This window comes from Anser cygnoides, chromosome 3 (assembly GCF_040182565.1).
Source record: "Anser cygnoides isolate HZ-2024a breed goose chromosome 3, Taihu_goose_T2T_genome, whole genome shotgun sequence".
Taxonomy (NCBI): domain Eukaryota; kingdom Metazoa; phylum Chordata; class Aves; order Anseriformes; family Anatidae; genus Anser; species Anser cygnoides.
The window spans coordinates 103106462-103126483 of NC_089875.1; the positions used below are offsets into that span (position 1 = coordinate 103106462).

At 38.0% G+C, this 20022-nt stretch overlaps 1 protein-coding gene across 31 annotated transcripts in view; it reads right to left on the reverse strand.

The window, feature by feature from the left end:
* MYT1L (myelin transcription factor 1 like) overlaps positions 1-20022 on the reverse strand; it is a 328171-nt gene that overhangs the window by 3016 nt on the left and 305133 nt on the right. For 24 of the 31 annotated variants that reach the window (XM_066994876.1, XM_066994874.1, XM_066994866.1 and 21 more), the window contains 3 exons: positions 5586-5677; positions 4630-4739; positions 90-233 (listed from right to left, as the gene is read on the reverse strand). In XM_066994876.1, coding sequence (XP_066850977.1) covers positions 90-233; positions 4630-4739; positions 5586-5677 — 346 coding nt within the window. The remainder of the gene's footprint in view (positions 1-89; positions 234-4629; positions 4740-5585; positions 5678-20022) is intronic. The other 7 variants (XM_066994887.1, XM_066994884.1, XM_066994878.1 and 4 more) reach the window with 1 other exon arrangement.

Genomic DNA, 20022 nt, shown 5'->3' on the forward strand with positions numbered 1-20022 from the left:
CTGGTTGATATAAACATAAAAAAGACATCTATTGTATGAAGTGAACTGAAGATCGCCAAATTCCTTAACTTGTGCTCTCAATCACTTACCATATGTGGCAGCTGGATATTAGCTAGACTATGAATTAAAGACTGGCTTAAATTGGCCAATTCATGAAGAAGAGACTCATTTTGCTGTTCAATTACTTTGTTCTCCTCTTCTATCGTCTTCAGGTTGCTCTCCATTGTGGTAATCTAAAATGGACAAATTTGTGTACAATGTAATATAAGGCAAGCTATTATTAAGCATGTGCTCATCAAAGGGAGTGATAACAGATATACCAGAGAAAGGAGAGAAAAATTTTAAGATTATTCATTGAAACTAAAAACGGCTTGCTTGAGTCTACAATTCTTATAATTGTAAAAGGCTTCTAGTTCCAACTGTAAGTTGTTTAATGGCTTGTCTTTTTAATATTGGCAATAATGAATGGACTTGGACTTAGTTCCACTGTTTTAGAGCTTTTTTTTTTTTTTTTTAAATTGAAAGACATTACAAAGGACCTTAGTTCTGCACATTCCTCCATGTGGTTTAACACTTCCACTCCTAGCAGCCTACCATGCTCCTAGTCAATGGGACATTCTGCAGTAAGTCATTTATTTCCTATATTTTTTGCAACACATATATTGCTAGTTAAACATGCACTCCTTGCTACCAGCGTTCAGCTCTTTGTAATTATATTTTGATTCTGTGCAAATTCATAGGGTTGCTTTTGAAAGCTGAACAATGCACAATATTTCAATGTATATACAAATTCTGAATGTTTTTTAATAAATACAACTTGCAAAACTGAAGAAAACTTGCACACAGTGAAGTGAGTGGATTTTTGGAGCACGTCCACTTGTATAGTTGAATACAACTGAGAGTATGTGCTGCTGGTGTTCCCAGGTGACCGGCCACAAAATATCTACAGTCTTGTGTGGTGCTGGGCTTGAGCATTGCAGAGGCAACTTACCAAGCTCATGCAGAGCACAGTACTAAGAAAGCTATACGGATTTCAGATGAGCATTGGATTATGTTCAACCCATCAAGAGCACATGAAGAGCTCACTCGTACCTGTTAACACTTTTCTTTAGAGACTTGTCCTTACTTTCCACACTGGATGACAACTGTTAACAGTTATTACAAACTATGCAGTGTGTGCTTGTGTGTGTAGGTTAAAACAAGCATTGACAAGAGGGCAGAAAAAGAAGCCAGAGAAGTGGAAAAAATGCTAAAGAACACAAGGTTTTAAATTCCCAAAATAAGCTTAATCCATTTCTACTTCGGCATAGAGAGCGAACAGTGGAAAGAATCAATAGAATTTAAACACTGAGTTAAAGTTTGTTTGTGCAGTAGTAGCAGGCAGAAGGGGAAAAGATTATGTGAATATTAACTTGACCAGATTCACTAAATTTTGGCAATTTCTGTCATAATCCTGTCATAATCAGGTTGTTAGATGCCTCGAGTTTTATTGTAGATCCAGAGTTTTACTCTGCTTATGGAAATATAACACATTGGTTGATAGACATAACTTTGACAAGAGATGTGGCAACATAATCTTTAAGTAGCTCTGACTTTGACTACAGTTGTATATATAGCAATTAATCCAACCTGTCAGTACTGCAGGGGCTTGATCTGTCATAATTAATTGATGTTGAGTTATTTCTACAACATATTATAGTAGACAAAATACTTTTCTTCAGCTTTGGAACTGGAAACACATTCTCCTCTCTTATTTTGCTTTCAGCTTGTGCATGTTAGAGAGCAACTCTGTATGCAGACACAAAGCATCATTCATAGGTGCTTGTTATAGTCAGTTGTGCTCCGATATTTACCCTAAAAACTGTTTTTTATATTACAAACCAACACGAAGAGCTTGAGGTCAATGAAGGCCCATTTAAGTATGACATGGTGCTGCTGTCCCATGATAATTTAAGCAGCTAGAAAATCTATAAAAATTTATAGTTGAGCACTGCCACCTGAATAGATTTTTTTTTCCATTGGGTTGTGTCATGTCACATGCTGACTATCTGAAAATTATTTGCAGATTCCCCACCCCCCCCCCCCCCACCCCCAAATAAATATGTGTTTCTACCCCTCTCATACTTTCAGACTGGAATGTTAAATTTTAAAAAAAAATAAAATACTAGAAGATATTAATTTAAAAATGCCTTTTTCCAAGTCTTATCAAAAAGGCAGCTGAGTAGAGGAGAGTGTTATGAATGTCCCAACTGAGAAACAGTCTGCAGCATGACTTCTCACTGTATTTAATATAAAAAATTCTATATGGAAGGGAAGTCCCAGGTGTAGGAAAAATTTTCACTGGCATTTACAATCATATGGGATGAAAATACATATGAAATGTAACTTTTGCTAGTTCTGGTGTTCACAGAGTTACCACTATTTTCCCATTGTGTATTTCCCACCTGTGAAGTTTTATTAAAATACAGGCTGTACAATGTTTTGTTCTTTTTTTTTTTTTTTTTAAAAAAAAAAGGTTTATCAGTAAACATTTTATTATACTTAATATAATTTTACTGTTGAAAAAGGAGGGAACTGTTGACTGATCTTCTTAATAGATTGATAATGACTATGATATAACTATGTGTTGGAAATGTAAATTTCTTATCTTAGGAGAGTGAGTAATTCAAAACTGAAGCCTCTGAATTTTTGTGAAGTTTGACTCAGCTGGGATTTTCTGATGGGCATCAGTAGCTACTTGGGTTAGAACTGGTAAGTATTAGACCAGACTGCCCAGGGTGGCTGGGGAGTCTCTGATGTTGTAGGCAGTAATGAACAGGTAGACAAGCATCTGCCAGAACTGGCTTAGGAAGAGCTACAGAGCAGGGAGGGAAGAAGACAGGTGGATAAAATAACCTTGCAAGGTCTCCTATAGCTCTATTTTCCAGAATTCCAATTATTTTAATGACAGTATGTTTCATTGCCAATCATTTTACCCTTTTCCTTAATCTGTTGCACCAAGGTGTGAAAAACATCCTTTGAACTTGATCAAAGTTCAAGTAAAATCATCAGTTGAGGGTTTTTTGTTTTGTTTTGTTTTTCCAACACTATGCAGTGCTCCCAGGTAGGGCCTTATCTGATTTCCTAAGAGTATGCAAAGTCTGAGGTGTGAAAGCTGGAACTGAGATTACTGAAGTACAGTTTCTGTACTCATTTCAGGTCAAAACTTGATGTGAAACTACTAGCTAAATCTATTAAAATTAATGCATATTTCATGTCTGTGATAGTGTTTTCATGGCTTTATTTTTTTTTTAATTTATATGGACACAAAACAAAAATGCAGAAAGTTATTGAAACTGGAGCATTTACTTCAAATACATTTTAAGTTAGCCAAACTGCTTTAAGTTTTTTAAAATCTCAGCCAAATCAGTCTATGTGAATAGCACCTAAAGCACAGTATTAACCAAAGAAAACAAATGGCAGCTTCCAAGCTGCCAGCTTCAAAACTTGGGACCAAATCCTACCGATATTATATATATTGTTTTCTGCTACTGATTAGTCTTCTTGCTTTACATTCTTGCAGATTTTGTTCCCATTACCCTACAGTTATACTTGATGATATCAGAAAAATGTGTGAAACACAAGTCAAGTGTTACATAAAGTGCAATATAAATTTGGCTAACACTTAGAAGTCAAAGAAAAATAGGCTGAAAGGGACATATCCTGCCCCTGTTTATGAGTATACAAGAGGATGAGGACAATGGACATGGGACTCTTCTCTGCAAGCAGTACACAAAGAAGTAGCATGGAAGAGTCATCTCAGTTTCTATCAGTATCAATGGGCATTCAATGACTATGATCATGGGACTAAAGAATGACGAACAGTGAGAACTGTGGCAAAGCTTACTGTTACTGTCTGTATTCAAATCATGTGTAGACAACAGCACCAGACACTAAGTTGGACAATGGAAAATGTCAGGAAGGAATTCAATTAGTTTCCTTCTTTTTCCTTTTCCATTCAGTGTTAGGACTGGTGAAAAAGGAAAATAAAATGAGGTTTTAGATAGTCTAATGTTAGCTCTTCCTTGTTTTCAATAGATTTATGGGGAACCTAAAAGGATTTAAGCTGGATCTGTAAAACCACTTTTGCTGCCAAGGGCTATACTTAGTGTACTAAACAATGAAGTGAAACAGGTATTCACTTCCCTATCTAAATTTCCTTTGAAATACAAACCTGACAAAAGCCATATTATTCATCTGGGCTCCTTTGTCTTGCAACTTATGTTAATGACCATAATCTAACCTAACATTTTAACTGCTATTAGAAATCACAGAATCACAGAATTGTAGGGGTTGGAAGGAACCTCAAGAAATCATCGGGTCTAACCCCCAAATGTGTATAGAGCCTTACCAAGGGGAAATACAATGCTGAACTGGCCACTGTTTTAGACAGTATAATTTGCTAAGGCTTTTTTTCCTTTTCCCATGGTTGTAACTGATGAGAAAATTGCATAATGGATATTGTTTACTGATTTTATAAATTGCTCACATATAAATATGTGAGAATATGAAAGGCTACAATATATTTCCCATATTTCTTTTAATCATTTTTTTTTAGAAAAAGCATCTGAATTTAGGGCTTCATAAAACTGTTACCTGAGTTCTGAGTTTAATCATATCAGCTTCCATCTGGGAGTTGGATTCATTTAGTTCCTTGATTTCTTCATCTAACTGTTTAATTTCTTCATCATTTTCTATACCTATGTGATATAAGAATAAAAGGGGTGTTAAAATAACTAAGCTTTAAATCGTAGTTCAGCAAATTAATTATTTCCATATTTGAAATTAAATTTATTTCAAGTCATAGTACAAAAGAAAAAAATATATAAATAAAGCATTCTTCAACCTTGTGTTCTGAAGTTAAAACAGTGCTTTCCCACTACTTTTAAAAATTGCAATAATTTTCCAAATAGAGTGATGAAAATACCCAGAGAATCAATGACACCCTTTCTCTTTTTGTATTTTGATTTTAACTTTGAATTAAAAGAAAGGTACCCATAGCAACAAATTCTGCTGCACTGTCATATGTAACTTATTTGAAGGGTTATGTCCATTTATAGATCTGAAGGGAAAGAAAATATCTTAACCTGTTCTCTTCATATGACAGTGTTTTCAAAATTATTTGTAACTAATTTAGAAGATTTTTTTTTCCATAACGGTGTGAAATTTTGTTGATGCATTAGGATATTGTGATTTGTCTGTTGGTTTTAATAATTTAATATCATTTTAATAATTTTTGAATCCTGCAACAACATATGACCACCTATCCACCTTGGTGAATGAGATATGAACAGGAAAATTACAATCATATATTCTACTTAGAAATATTTTAGTGTTTTAGATCTATATAAGCACAACAAACCTGTCTGTCCCACTCCACTGTTGGCTCAGATTTCCACAGCATAAAGCCCAGTTTCAGTTCTACTGACAGTGAATTCAGTGTTTTTACTACAAAGATTTACACAAACAGGAAAAAGCCCATAGAGTAGTGATAACTTTAGCTTACAAAGAAGTAATATTTAAAAAGGTAATGATTAAAAATTTACCATTACTGGCCCGCTGCTTTATTGTTAACATTTGTTCTCCAGACAGCTTTGCTTTCTTCATTGCTGAAGTAGCTCTGGGGCATCCTGATAAACTGTGAACAGTAAAGAGCCTGTTAATTTTGATAGGTCATTGAAAATAAATCTGTAATCCAAAACTGTAATAAAAACAGTATTAGAGACAGTTTATTGTCACTGCACAGCACTGAAAGAGTGTGTTAGTCAGAAAAAAAAAAGAAAAAAAAACAAACAAACAAAAAAAAGACATACCAGTAGTGATTTCATGGTTTTATTCTTCCATCCAAATTCTTTTTGTATAGACAGCTAATATAAAAGTCAGATATATCTTGTAAAAGTATAAACTAGGGAACAACAGTCCTATTTTCTAAAGCTGCAATGCTTTATTAAAAAGATGTATTTTAAAAACAGTTACTGTGCAAATACTGCCCCTTGGATTTAAATGCCCACTCTTTGAATTTCCACACATTTTAATTCACGTGTCCAAACAGGTACCTGAATGCTGACAGAAGGGGACATGAGCTACTGGTTGCATCCAAATAACTAACCCTTATAAGCTATGCTTCTCTTTGTGAATATCACCTATGGAGCCACATAAATTGCTTCTTGAAAAAGCAGTAACTACATGTTAGTTTTTCTGTTGAACCCAAAGAAAAGTCATTCCCAAATTCAAAGATAAGAGTATATGCAAAGTTTCTGCATCATTTAATTGGCTTCAATTTTGTATCACCTTATTTAATGAATTTCCTCTTATTTTTCCTTACTCTTTTTCAGGAGTTAGGATCATTAGGCATTGTACCAACTGCATTAGTTTACTCTTATTTTGATCCTCAGCCTTTTCCTCTCTAATGGTCTTAACAGCTAGGTAAACCCTCAAAATAAAACTATCCCCCAAAACAGCCCATAAGTCCGGTATCCCTACTCCACACAGAGCAACATGAAACCTGGATGCCTGAATTGCACATACCGGAAATTACAGGATAATGAAAGAAAAAGTATAGTCACAAGTATTAGAAATTTAGACATTCAGTGTGCTTATATCCAACCTTTAGTGCCTAAACCCCATCTTATTTCCAGGGTCCAGTCAGACACACCTAGCTTGCAGGACTGCCTAACCTTCCCAGCTTGTCTGAAAGGCTACCTTTACTAGTATTATATACTCCAGGCTCTTCAGATTATGCTCTCGTGCTGTGGCCCCAGGCATAATACCTTATATTTACACTATTAAGTTTCTTACTTTTCAAAAACAGAGCGGTCACATTCCAGCTACCTAGTATCAGCAGTCTCTGGCCTGTGCTATCACCTTTGGAAAGCTATCTGTTGGAAGGGTAGGATATATCACCTATTCCTCTGCTGCAATTCAAGCATATTGGCACTAGGTGTCTTCTGCCTAAACTTGAAACGGAAAGAGCTGGGTCCTGTAGGAACTGAGGGAGAGTTGCTTTACATAGATTTCCTGCCTTCTCCTACAGGCACTGTGCACCCAGATGAGACATGGGCTAGTGAGGGGAAAGGCAGAAGGTCTGCTAGGGAGGATGCAGAAGGCTTCTGGATTCTGCAGCTAAACTGATTGTATTCTTCCTCACTAGTGATCTAATAGGCACAGATGGAGGATGACTTTGACTAAAATGTCTTTCTTTCCATGATACCGTGTCCCCAAATACCTGACTAGAGCCTCATTTGACCTTTTTGCCCTTTACATACATGGCTTTAACATGTGCATCATTGCAGTGCTATGAGTACTTTTAGTTTGTTATGTTCTTGTCTTTAGAAGAGGTCTTGTATGAACAGAAGCTCCTGACTTTTCCTGTAGCTTTGCTTAATTTAAGAGAACATTCTGTACTCCCAGAGGTACCAGACTCAACACATGGGAAGATACCGAAGTCAGACCATGCCATCAACTTCCTCTGCAGGTCTTTATTAGCAAATCTGTCTCTCCACTAGTTGGATATGGTAATGTAAGTGGATTAGTTCACTTTCCAGGCACTTAGAATTTCAATGAAAAATATACTAAAGTATATTTCACTTGGCTACATTCCTCAGAAATAGATCAAACAAGATAGCTATATGCATCCTCTTTGTCCAGCTCTGTTGTTAAGTTACCTAAAAATACTTCAAATCATTCAAAAAGTAGCTTAGGACTTTGGGGATTTTACTCTACACGGACATTCTACCTCTTCCTTTCTATCTTCTTGACTATGCTTACTTGTCCTAGAGGTATTTTTTTTAATTATTTTTTATTTTTAAGTTGAAAACAACCAAAAGAGGACAGGACATATGGAAAGATAAGAAGAGAAAAAGGGCTAAGTCAGCATTACACCAGAAGCAGACTTGTACAAAAGCTGAACCTCACTATGTGGGAAATTAACCAAAAAGCTTCAGCTGAGATTCCTGTGAGACTGGGAGTAGCTCCAGATTTCTAGGAGACTACTAGGCTACTGGGGATAGAAGAAGACAGAAGACTACTTCTGGAGACAGAAAAAGAGCAGGTATGATTTTATTTGTCTCAAATATTTTGAGACAAGATTTTACTTGTACAAAAGAGTAGAAGTGAATTCCATTTCAGCACTTCAAGAGTATACTGGTTTATATAAACCAGTATACTGGTTTTATACTGGTTTTAGAGTAATTTTCTTAGTAATTTTCCTAGTAGCTCACATGATTCTGTGTTTTGGATGTGTGATGAAAAAGTGGTGATAACACATGGATGTTTCAGTTGTTGCAGAGCAGTGCTCACACAGAGCCAAGGACTTTTCTGCTCCTTCTGCTGCCTGGCCAGCGAGGAGGATGGGAGTGCACCAGGAGCTGTGAGGGGACACAGCCAGGACAGCTGGCCCAGGCTGACCAAAGGGATGTCCCACAGCGTGTGGCATCATGCTCAGCAATAAAACTGGGGGAAAGAAGAAAAAAAGGGGGGAAGTTGGGAGTGATGGCATTTGTCTTCCCAAGTAACCACTGTACATGATGAGCCCTGCTTTACTGAAAAGGGTTGAACATCTGCCTGCCAAAGTGAAGTATTGAATGAATTCCTTATTTTGCTTTGCTTGTGCACACACCTTTTGCTTTACTTATCAAGTTGTCTATCTCAGCCCATAAGTTTTCTCACTTTTACCTTTCTGATTCTCTTCCGCGTCCCATTGGGCAAGGAGTGAGCAAGTGACAGTGTGGGACTTACCTGCCAATTGGCATTAAAACACAACAAAGAGTTAAGGAAAATATGCTGTAAGAATCTCAAAAAAAAAAAAAAAAAAAAAAGACAAACATGCTAGCTAGTAGTTTTGATAAGGATAATATCAAGTTTAAATTCTTTATAGTTGATGCCTGTGTCATAGGCTTTCTATTACAAGTGAAATTAGTATGAAATCCTGGTTTGGTTTATTTTTTTTATTTTTTAATAAAACTTATACTGACTTTTAAACAAATATGGAAGTCTTCTGCTTGTTCACTCTAGTAAAGAACTTATAAAATTAATCACAGTTATCTCCCTTGCTGCAGCCATTATTCTTATACACATGAGAAATCATGCAGAAGAACACATAAACATAGTTGAGCTTTCTTTTCGTAATAAAAAAAATAATAAGGCTTTCTATTGACATTGCTGAGGGTATGTCTGTAATAAATACAGTATACACATACTAACACATCATTTATCTCTGTCAGATTGTGGATGCCATAGGGCTTGAAGCTACAGCATTTTAGGTGTAGCTGTGAGAAGCACCAATACCCAGCTCTTTCTTCCCTCTGAATTTCTGATTCAGCAGGAGCTGTGAGCTGCTGCTGCCACAGAGACAAGTCACCAACAGCCAGCTGGTCATTAGCACCATGTCGTCTTAAGATGCCATGCCTTTTGGTTCTCACTGAATTTCTACTGTCAGGCTTAATCTCTAACTTGAGAAAAAAAAAAAAAAAAAGAAAAAGTGCAGTCTGGCATATCATCCTTGAAAGCCAGTCTCTGTAATAATTTATAAAATACTGTGAAAACAGGCCCAGTCAGCATAGGTTCATGAAAGGCAAGTCCTGCCTGACCAACCTCATCTCCTATGACCAGGTAATCTGCGTAGTGGATGAGGGAAAGGCAGTTGATATAGTCTACCGAGACTTCAGCAAAGCCTTTGACAGGGTCTCCCACAGCATTCTCCTGGAGAATCTGGCAGCCCATGGCTTTGACAAGTACACTCTTTGCTGGGTTAAAAACTGGCTGGACAGCCGGGCCCAGAGAGTGATGCTGAACGGAGTGAAATCCAGCTGGCGACCAGTCACCAGTGGTGTTCCCCAGGGGTTGGTGTTGGGGCCCATCCTCTTTAATATCTTTGTTGATGATTTACACGATGGAATTGAGTGTACCCTTAGTAACTTTGCAGATGACACCAATATGGGGGGAAGTGTTGATCTGCTGGAGGGTAGGAAGGCCCTGCAGGGGGACCTGGACAGGTTGGATCAATGGGCAGAGGCCAATGGGATGCGGTTCAACATGGCTAAATGCTGGATCCTGCACTTTGGTCACAACAACCCCATGCAATGCTACAGGCTTGAGGCAGACTGGCTGGAAAGCTGTGCAGAGGAAAAGGATCTGGGGGTGTTGGTCGATGCTCACCTGAACATGAGCCAGCAGTGTGCCCAGGTGGCCAAGAAGGCCAACGACATTCTGGCTTGTACCAGGAATAGTGTAGCCAGCAGGACCAGGGAGGTGATCGTCCCCCTGTACTCAGCTCTGGCAAGGCCACACCTCCAGTACTGTGTTCAGTTTTGGGCCCCTCAGTGCAAGAAGGACATCGAGGCCCTGGAGCGTGTCCAGAGAAGGGCTACAAAGCTGGTGAAGGGCCTGGAACACAAGTCCTATGAGGAGCGGCTGAGGGAACTGGGCTTGTTTAGTCTGAAGAAGAGGAGGCTCAGGGGAGACCTTATTGCTCTCTACAACTATCTGAAAGGAAGTTGTGGGGAGCTGGGGGTTGACCTCTTCTCACAGGTAACTAGTGACAGGACTAGCAGGAATGGCTTCAAATTGCGCCAAGGGAGGTTTAGGTTAGAAATTAGGAGATATTCTTTCTCAGAAAGAATAGTCAGGCATTGTAACAGGTTGCCAAGGGATGTGGTGGCGTCACTGTCCCTGGGGGTGTTCAAGGAAAGGTTGGACGTGGTGCTTAGGGACATGGTTTAGTGGGTGACATTGGTAGTAGGGTGAAGGTTGGACCAGATGATCTCAGAGATATTTTCCAACCTTAATGATTCTGTGATTCTGTGAAACCCAGTCATCTGCAAGTTAAGCAGAAACACTTATATGCACAAATTAGGATAAAGTATATATGTATGCACCACAAATATATATATACATATATATGGTGATCACATTTGTTAAGAGTTGAACGCAAGGTGAAGAATTCATTTTCTTCCTTGTTTAGGAATCTGGTAACATTTATGCAACCTATGCCTAAACTTACATTCACTGGATTTAGAAAATAAGGTGAAATTAGTCCCCAGATAAAAGGAAAATTACTGGAGGGAAAAAAAAAAAAAAGTTTGAAAGGGATATCTCAGTCTTAGTTTAAATTTACCAAGAAATCTAGTTTAAAAAAAAGAAATGTGGGCTAAAATGCTGAACTGCTTCAAGAATGTAATTTCACTGTATTCAGGGATACAAACAAGAAAGGCTAGCTGAGTGGAGGGATCATTGATCAATGGATTAATTGTCTGGGTGACTGATTTTAGTTTTCTGGGTTTCAGCTGTGCTCTGTTACCTTTTTTATTTATTTTTATTTTTTTTTCCTCAGCAGACAGATGTAGTCTGGTCCATCTTGGAGCTGAAGGAATTGTACTTGGCCTATCAAGTGAAGAAAACATTTCCAAAGAGGGAAGTAGGGATGTGGGAAAGGAGCAGACATAGGTCAAATAAAAGGCAACTTTTATATTTGGTGTGTGAAGTGCTGAAGTTTACAGAGAAAGAACAGGAAGTAAAGAAACCAGAGGCTTAATCTGGAGTAACCAAAAAGCATCCTGAGCGCTAACTTTATAAACATTATAAGATGTTAATAGATTCACTACCACAGTGGTTTTTTGTTTGTTTTTTTTTTTTTTGTTTGTTTCAAAAGTTAAGAAAATGAAACATTTTTCCTGTTTATTACAAGTAGCATCACCCACAGACTAAAGAAAGACTAAAGGGACCTCTGCTGACTAGAGATAGATCCAAAACAAGCCCCACATTAAATCCTTTTGAAATGCTGGGAAATATAGATCACACTGAAAACTACTGCTTCATTTTGTTAATGGATGAAACTTACTCTTACAACTAAGCTTCTGAGCTGTTTGGTAATGTTTGAAGTTCAAGTTAAGTGATCAAACTCAGTGATCAAAGTGGCTCTTTCCTTGGTTTAATATTAAACCCATGAGCCATTCATTATTTTTCTTTCTATGTTGAGGGGTATCAGCTGTAGAGATTTCCTTATTCCCATGAGGAAACTCTGCTACACACCTGAAAAGATGAAATACTCTATGAACAACTCCAGCAGAGATAAAAGAAACCCTCCCTGCCCAACATTCATTTTTATTTACACTCAAGGGTGACTGGCTTATCCCCAGCTTCTTATTGAACTGCAACGTCCAGACTGAAGGAGTCCAGGATTGTTAGCAGTAGATAGGTTCTGCAAACAAGGTAGTTTTGTTTGTGTTTCTGCCTAAAGAATTTTTGGGTGCATTTACATTTCACACCTGAATGCTGGTGTAGGAGAACTTTCACTTAAATTTTCAGTCATGAGGGAAATACAAGTTAAGAGGACTAAAAGCCTGATGCAGTGTGGAAAGTAGCAGCTTCTAATCCAAGCTGTTTTCTGAAGCTGCTAAAGAAAGTAGCTGAGATTTGATTTTGTTTAAATAAATCTTGCATTGGTTCTAGAACTTAGAAGCATCAAAACACAACTCAAGTGGCTAAAGAAGAAATATAGGTATTATGATTAAAAACAAAATGTGAACTTCTCAATATTTTAATGATACCAGATCACTGTTTGAGAAAGACTTCCTGTAAAGAACTACTTTCTTATCTTGGAGGGGAGGGTTAAAGTAGCATTAAATCAGGTTGGTCAAGCAACAAATGGACAAAAATAGAGTGAATGGTCATGATACCCACAAGCTGAGACAGTATTTGTTTTTTATTCAAGATTTAAAAGGTAAAATAGTTTTATAGCTTAATTATGCTTATCCCCCCAAACAAAATAATAAAATAAAAATCAAGTTATAAATAAATAAATAAAACAAAATAGAAAATATGCAGAACTGTGAACATTGCCAAACTGAGAGAAAAGGCTCTGAGAGAAGGCTCAATTTGAAAGGAATCACCCTGGGGCAAAAATATACAACAGGAAAAAACAAAAAGGGTTATTGAATCTCAAAATGCTGCAACTTTAAGAACACTGCCAAATTTGCCCTTTATCTGGGCATGGCTACTCCTGAGGCAAATTTACATCAAGTTTTGTTCACTGAAGTTGCTTACTCAGCAAAGAGGCTCTGTGGGTGGGCTTCTCACATGTCCTAATGAGTGTTGACCTGTACCATCCCTGAACAGGGAAAGGGTTTTTGTCTTTTGTCCAGTGATGTAATAGCTGTTCAAAAATCCCTCATTACTCTCAGGTGAGGGAGGAAACGTTGCAGCATGTTCTGTGATTTGCAGGTGGCCCTAGCACCTGTTAAATTGCAGGGAAGGAGTGTGCACTTAATACAGCACCATTGAGCAGAGTCTCTTAGGAGCTGGGGGCCCAGCTTTGGTTACTGGAAAATTTATCAGCCTTTCTACTGTTCTATGACTGCATGTTACAGGACAGATGACCTGAAGACCAGTGAATTTACTGGTCAGTCAAACAGGGCACATAATGTTGTGAAGGAAAAGATAGGCTGAGACTTCCCTGTGTATAAATAGGTAAGGTGTATCTCTAGCTAAATGTCTCTGATTAATGTGCTTGGGCAGGCAAAAATTTCAAGTGACCTGTTTAGTGACCAAGCCCTGCTAACTTTAGACACTTAAAATGAAGCACAGTTTCTCTAGGCCTGACACTAAACAAGAGAGAAAAAAGTACTTCAAGAGGAAAATCTGTCCCACCTGAAATCTAAAAAGCCATACAGTGATCTCTTTTTTTTTTTTTTTTTTTTTTTTTTTAATGTGCTATGTCTGTAATGAGGACAAACAGGCTCATAACCTGAGATCTTCTGCTAAAGTGCCTGGAATCAAGGAGATGTGCCACTGCAAGCACATATACAAATTACTGTCTGCTGTAGTCAGCTCTGCTCAGCAAAATTTTTCTTGCTTATATTGTGCTGTCTGCTTTTTCTAGTATGAATTTCATATTATTTTCTCCTTGACTTTCCCAAGGTAAATAAGCCTCTTAAGTCCTTTTAGATTAGCTCTCTGTTAGGAGTCTTTCGGTTTAATAGACTGTACATTTGATTATAATGTTATTCCATCCTTCTTCCAGATTGTAATGAAAAGAGCTGGCAGAACTACCCACAGTTTAAGAGCCTAACTCCTTCAACGACCAGGCTTTGCTTGTAGTCACTCCTGACTTTTGTCAATTTTTAAGTGATCTGACTGCAATCGTCCACAATAGGTGTGTGCCTCAGGCTCATTTTTTTTTCTTTCCAAATGTCATAGGAAAAAAAATAAAAATCAATTTCTCAGAATATATTTGTATACCCTTTTTTTGGTAATATACATTGTTTTCTCCATATTGAGGGGGAAAAAACAATAATTCAGTGAATATTTCTAATTGTTTATAAATTGGAGCAAGACCTGACATTTCATGAGGTCTTGTTCTGAGTTTAGAGATACATTCTGCTGTCCTCATGAAAGTATACATGGATTTGGCAGAGTTATAAGCCTCTGACTGGACATGTTCAGTAGATAAGTGTTAGCATTTGGGTGCCAGACCCATGGTATATTTTGTGTGCGTGGCAACGGGGAGCACTCCAGGCCTTTCTCTGCCATTAGGTCTGTCCAGGGCAGCAGGGTGCAGGGAAGAAGGGTGCTTGCTAGGAGCAAAGCTGGTGAGACCAACTGACCTGTTCTGCTGGTGCTCAGGAGAAGCACATTAGAAGACTCTACTCAACCAGACAGGGCCTGGACATGGCCTCGAGCCATGTCTAAGGCTCAGGCCAACTAGCACTGTTCCCAGCATTGTCCCAGCACCATTTTAGTGGTTATCACAGTCTACAGTCACCAAAAGACAGCTTATGTACTGCCACTATAATTCTTAAATACAGGAATGGGTGTACAGACATGAGACACTGCACATCTGGGTATAAAAAGGTTTCCTGGTCTGCTTTACTGCTTATTTTGGCATAGCCTGGGAGTCTGCTTTTAATACCTGATGAATGGAAATCTGGATCAGACTGTATATTTTTTTAGTTTAATATTTTTCTTCTTTGTTTATATATTGTTACGCTTAATTTCCATGTTTCTCTCCTTGCCTTCTTAGAAATCTGTCAGCACATTTGCATGTCTCTCATCTTTCAGTAATGTCACCGTGATGACACTTGTCACTGTTAGTTGTAATTACTGTCAAATACAGTGAGTTTGGTTAATTCTTCTATGCTCTTAACATTGTATGACTTTCTCCTGCTGAATTGCAACCTAGAGCTTCTAGGGAAAAAAAATAAGAAGTAGAAAGCAGAAAAATAAACCTATGGCAGAGAGTGAACAGGCAGATAAACAAACAAACAACAACAATAAAAATGAACAGCTTTAAAAAAATACTTAGTGAAATAATAATAATAAAGAGTGAATTAATGTTGGCTCAACTGTGGCAGTCTATTTGTCAACTTACTGTACTAACAAATAAAACAAAGGCCAAGAGTTGACTTGAAAAGAGGACTAGCTAGAAATAGGTACAACCAAATAACTGAATGAATTGCATATTAAAATCTTCTTACACATCTGGAGCCTGACCGTATTTATGTTTAATAAATGCATGAATGGAAGAACAAGAAAAATTTCTTCTCTGCAAAGTTTTTACCACTTTCAGCATCATCTTCAACATAGCATATGAATAACTTTCATAAATAATTTTTAACCTTTTATTCCCCATACATATAATTTCTGGACACAAATTCCTTATAAGTGTGATGTTTTGGAAGTTTAGAGCATCCTGAGAATTCATTCAGATATTTTGATTGTTTATGTTTTAAAGAATGCTCACAAATATTTCTTTGTTGTTTTTACACACAATATTTTATCATGAAATACATCATTTTTGCACTATGGCTCACAGCACTGTAGCTATATATCTTCTGATGTCTTTAATTTGGATTAGTCCACAGTACTTTGTATCATATATATATATATATATGTGTCCTGATCTAACTTTACATTCTAGTTTCTTTTTTTTTTTTTTAGTTAAGCATCTGAGCTTTTCTCTTTGCATTTATTTGAAAACAACAGATATTATTATTATTTTTATTATTATTATTTATATTTTAGCTTTTATTTCAAATCAGCTTTCTATTCTGCCAAAGAGCTGATTCCTGTTAGGAACTGATTGCCTCCATCTAAATTCTAGGCACTTTTATTTCACCATGAACTGACAGGAGAAATGGAGAAATGAACTGAGGCACTAGCATTTTAGTATCTCAGGTGGCTTAAGGTAATGTAAGTCCTGCTGTCTTATCTACAGGCCTCATACAATACTGCATCAACACAAAGGCTATTTCAGGTCCAAGGCTCTGCAGGAATGATTTTGTTAAAGTAACAGAAGTTGCAATCCTACGTAGAAAACACTAAAAAATCATAATAATCAGAGTTTTTCTCAGGCTCAGTCATTTAACAAGGGGCAATGATCAGCTTCCACATCCCTCTTGAGCATTTTTCTTCTAGGCTGCCACTGCCCCTCTTCTCTGTCTCCAACTTGACATGGGTGACTTCCCTCCCACACTTCTGTACTGGGTCTGGCTGGGATGGAGTTAACTTTCCCTGCAGCAGCCCATACAGTGCTGTGCTCTGCACTTGTAGCTAGAACAGCCCTGTTATCACACCAGTGTTGTGTCTATTGCTGAGCAGTGCTGGCACAGCACCAGTATTCCTTCCAAATCCCCCAGAGCCAGCAGGATGGGGGTGGGCAAGAAGTGGGGAGGGGACATCACCAGGGCAGCTGCCCTAAACCAACCAAAGGGATATTCCATGCCATATGGTGTCACACTCAGCAAGAAAAGGTGGGAAAGGGGTAGGAGAGGGGGGCTCTTGTTATGAAGACATCTGTCCTCCCAACGTGGCTAAACATTTTTCGTTGATGGGAAGCAGAGAATATTTTTTTTCCCCTCTCTCTGTGCTTCCATGTGGGCTTTGCTTGTTTTTCCCTCTTCCTTTTTCCTTTGACTAAATTATCCTTATCTCAACCCATGAGCCTTTTTTTTTTTTTTTCCCCCAGTGTACTTCTCTTCCCCTGCCTTCTTTGAAGGAGGGCTAGTGAGAGAGCAATTGTAGTAGAGTTTGACTGCCCAGCAGGTTAAAGCCACCACAACTTTCCACCTCTACATGCAGTCAGCTCCACACAGAGACTTCTCTCATGGTCTGCAGCTGTAGCCCTTTGTAATCAAATAACTCATTTCTAAATGCTTCATTCACTGAGCTAATGCTAAGTATTTTCTTGCTTTCAAATGCCAAAGGTGAAAAACACTGATGGTAATAGAGGATATGACTTCCAGCACATAGATTGAAAACTCTAAACCATTTAGAAACAAATTTGCAGCCACTAGCACGTGTCTGGAGATGTGAAGTGTCTGGATTATCGATCTACTTCCCCTTCAGCACTCTGCATGCAAACACCACCCACAGATAAACCCTTTGGTAAGATGTTCTTTGGACACAGGCTCAAGCTACAGCCCTGAGCAACAGGAGATTTGTCCATAAGCAGCACTTGCAAGCCTACCCTTCAGGAGTTGGTCACGTTAAAGTTTTTTTTTTTTTTTTTTTCAGACAGTGTCTGTTTCTAGCAAAAAAAAAATCATGAGAAAAAGGATCTCCACATGAAATTCTACTGTTCCATCCTTCTTTCCTGACATTTGTAATTTCCTGGATGCTTTGGGAGTTCAGGAACTCAGTGGTTCTCTGCAGATCTGTGTGAGTGTAGGTGTCAGTCTGCTTCTAGCAAGCAGCTGCTGAAGACAGTTCCTGCCTTGAGTTTTTATCTTTTCCTAACCTGCCTGTTCCCAGGCTTAGCAATGCAGCTGTACAGCTCAGAGCTGTGACCAACTAGAATCTTCAGAGGGAATAAACCCTGGTGCTCCTTCACCTCAGGATGTATACACAAGATGCTGAATGAACGGAGTGCACTGCTATTATCTTCCTACAGGTTTTCTGACAGCCTTACAATTAACTAGGTCTTCCTATGTATAAAGTGAATAGCCCAAAACAGCCCTGTGTTTCTCATAACCACATCTCAATTTCTACTTACATTTCTTCAGAAGAGAAAAGGCACTGGATGATGTCTGCAGCCCCTTCCAGCACATCTGAACATTTTGCAAACCCCGTGGTGTGCTCTTGCTGGTCAAACACAAATCCTATTCTATAAACTTGTCTACAGATCTTGGAATCCCACTGCCCTCAGTCAGGATACAGATACACTAAAGAAAAATTCCCATTCTTCTCATTTTAATTTCTGTTTATTACTGACATAAGCATTAGCTTGTAATGGGGAATATACTTAACAATCACTGATATATTGTAGCTCTACCAGAATATGTTTTCCATGGTAAAGGAAATTTGAAAGCTACATTACCAAATTTGAAATGGGTGAATAGTGATTAAAATAAAAACAGGCAAGAGATGGGGACAGGAACATTGTCCTAGGCATTTGTGACTGTAATTGCCACTGAAGTCAACCAAAGCATATTACCCTTCAGTACTAAGGAGCAGGACTGCTATATCCAAGCATACTCTGAAAAAGTCCCCACTAATTGTAGTATTAGAAATGATTCAATCCAGAAAAATCTTAAATCAAATAAGATGATGCAAGGGCCTGTTCAAGAACCAATGTGGAAAGCTGCAGTATAATAAGCAAGTTGCATTTCATTATAACATATTTCATTTACCTTTTTACTGACTCCATGATTACATGCCTTTCAATTCATTTTCATATTGTTAATAGGACACCTTACTTCACAGTGGCCTTTCATGCTGGCACTGGCTCCTTTGTGAAGCATAGTACTCCACATCCTGTACTTCAAATCCCTCCTGATAACCCTCTATTGCCATTGTTTCCTAAGCAAAACTCCTTGATGAAATAAAACTATTCATAGGAATTTCTGTGAACAGGAACGGCAAACATTAAATAAACAGAAACCTCTGTTAGTGCCTTTGTTCATAGGGTAGGAGTCTAAGTTTACTGAAGTTTGTGACTTTTTCCATTGACTACTTATTTCTTCTTCAGAAGCATGTATGCATATATTTAAATTCCAGACAACATGATACCAGTTGGAAGACTGATTTACCCAGACTGGTGGATCATCTCAAGTCCATTGTTATTAGTGGAGTTATACGTTGTGTACAAGATGTAACAGCAGCTCTAAGAAATCTTTGCCTCAAAAACTTCTCTCTCTCTCTCTTAATTGATTCAATGGTTGGCAAAATTTTCACAAGTTAGTTTGCTGTTACAGTTTCCAGATAACAACACATTAACATGTTGGATAACTGCTTGGATAATAACACATTAACATCTGTTTACAAATGGAGGATTATAAAATCTCAACACATTAAGGACACTATTGTATCTAACTAACATGTATACTTGGAGAACAGTGCTCATAGAGAGGTATTTGTACTGGGAAAAAAAAATCACCTATCAGGAGAGAAGTGAGCTGTACTGGCAAAAAAGAAAACTTAACTACTACTTTACTGGAGGTTTTAGCAACTTACTTAAAGCTCATAACTCTGCCTTCTCCCTATGCATGCTAACCACAGCCATACCTGCAAAGGACTGTATCACAAACCTGGTCTCAGTATGTAACTGTCACAACATAGCTTCTTTTCAGAAGGTGGCATTTGAGACTTACAGACATACAGCTGTATAGCAAAATGTTGTTAGTTGCAGAGGATGAGACTATAGCCTATTGAAAGGAATGCACTAAAAAACAGGGGATATTCCATCCTTAGACAGAAAATGCATAGTCTGCAATTTATGTGGGACTAAGCTTCAGATTGAGAAACACCCCATGGAGCTCTGGAATGCTGGGGCACATTCATTTAACACATCTAGCAGCCTTCCAGTTATCCTACATAGCATGTTTAGTTCTCAGATGTCATAACTAAAGAATAGGATTATCTCACAGGTCTTCTGTCATTTTTGCCAGCCCATTAGGGCCATCTTGCATTCCCCAATGAACACTTCAGGCAAAATGTACCTATTTGTAGGCACGGGAATCCCACTCTGTTGGTGCACTCAGTGACATCTGG